General features: G+C 41.8%; 1 protein-coding gene across 1 annotated transcript; it reads left to right on the forward strand.

Moving 5' to 3' along the window:
• Positions 1–654: 654 nt before the first annotated feature.
• Positions 655–1,780, forward strand: LOC111648560 (rab effector MyRIP-like; the record flags this gene model as incomplete). The annotated part of the gene is made up of 2 exons (XM_023398397.1): positions 655–801; positions 1,001–1,780. Coding segments are annotated over exons 1-2 (927 nt in total), but the record flags the coding sequence as incomplete, so codon positions are not given.
• Positions 1,781–1,808: the final 28 nt, after the last annotated feature.

Here is a 1,808-nt window from a genome sequence, read left to right on the forward strand (position 1 = left end):
ACTATCAAAAATAAAGGCAAAAGTGCCCAAAAATATAACTTAAAAATAAATAAATAAATTATATATATATATTAGCAAATTAACTTAAAGTAACAAAGAATAAAAATAAAAATACTCATACTGCAGAAAAATGGTTCCTGTAAGTGATGTAGTATGTGATAAGTGATACTGATAATAATAATAGCTAGTAATGATAGCAATGATATTGATGATAATTATAATAACAATGATATAATATAGTATATTATTATTACTATAGTAATAATAGTAAAAATGTGGTATGTTTTGTGGCGGCCACAAGATAAATCGTGAGATGTTTAATGAGGCAGGAAAGAAGAAAAAGCAAACTGTGCTACACAACTTTGTATTCGTGATGTGTATTTTTTCTTATCTTTGCTCTTTCTGTGAAATAACCATTAACTAAGAGATCATCTTTGAGCCTCTGACAATTATTTAAATGAAAAGGGAAATGTCTCTTTAGCTTAAACTAGACTCTTAATCGGAGAACTAGGTAGTAAGTACAACTGTAGTGGAGTGGAAGTATTGCAACATCAAATGGAAATACCCCAGTAAAGTACAACGACCTCATAAGTGTGTTTAAGTACATTACTTGAGCAAATGTACTCAGTTCATTTCCACCACTGTTCCTAGGTGATGGGAGACAGCAGTGAGGCCGAGGAGAGACAGAGCGATCCTGTCAGGAGGTCACGGCGACGCAGGAAAAGCAAGAGGGAGTCCTCCACAGAGCAAAGCAGGCTTGGAGGCCAGAGCCACACACAGTCCATCTACCCCATAGTGCAGGTAAATTATCACAAGTATAGTTGATTATTAATAATGTTTTTGACTTGAAACTCTGCCAGAGAAAAAAGTCTTTGTGTGGTTGTAAAATATTGTTTTACCAGTTAGAGGCAGTATTTGTATTTGCAGTTCAATCAATTCTCTTCAGTAACTCTGTAGTCTTTAGCATTTTTGCATTCATGTTCCTCCCTCTTAATTCAAGGAGAACAGTGGTTTTCTGCTCAACGCCCTGCTGAAGAGGGGTTTAAGTGAGGAACATCCAGTACCAGACACTATGCCAGTGGCCACAGCTGCACCAGACGCCTTCAAATTAGATGCCATGACACCAGAGCCAGAAGACTTGGACACAGTGGCCCTGAATTCAGCGTCCCTGAGCCCCCCCCAGTCCCACTCTCTAGCTCCAGAGTCCCAGCTCTCGGCCAGCAGCTCAGGGCCCGGAGACCCTCTGGAGGAGGAACTACGTTCCAGACTCAGCCAGCTGGTCCACCGTGCCAACAGCAAAGACAGCAGCTCATCTGAAGAGGAGTGCTCAAAGTGGCCTGTGGACAAGCAGACAGATAAAGAAAGTGACAGACAGAGAGAGAAGATGAGGCTGAAGGACACGGAGAGAGAAAGGCAGAGAGCAAGTGACAGATTGAGAGAGAAAGCAAGTGAAACAGTGGAACAAGTGAATGGACAAGAGATGAAAAGAGGTGAGAGACTAATAAAGAGTCCCTCTGTGAGAGAGGAAGGAAGAGTGAGGGAGAGGAGGTTAGAGAAAGCAGTGGAATGTTTGGAAGAGAAAGTAGATGACCAGGAACAAACGAGAGTAGACAAGAGAGAGCCAAACAGACAAAGTAAGAGACAGCATAAAAGAGATGTGGAGAAGGAAGCCGCACAGAGAGGAGGAGGAGGAGGAGGAGGAGGGAGGAGGAGTGGCTCAAGCACAAGTTCACCTGCTATTACACCTTCATCCCAGGAGGGGGTGCTGTCAGATAACCAGGTAAGGAGATTTTTTAAAAGTACCATAT

Source organism: Seriola lalandi, unplaced genomic scaffold (genome assembly GCF_002814215.2).
Source record: "Seriola lalandi dorsalis isolate HSWRI2012SDOR001 ecotype SW California unplaced genomic scaffold, Sedor1 jcf7180001956521, whole genome shotgun sequence".
Taxonomy (NCBI): Eukaryota; Metazoa; Chordata; class Actinopteri; order Carangiformes; family Carangidae; genus Seriola; species Seriola lalandi.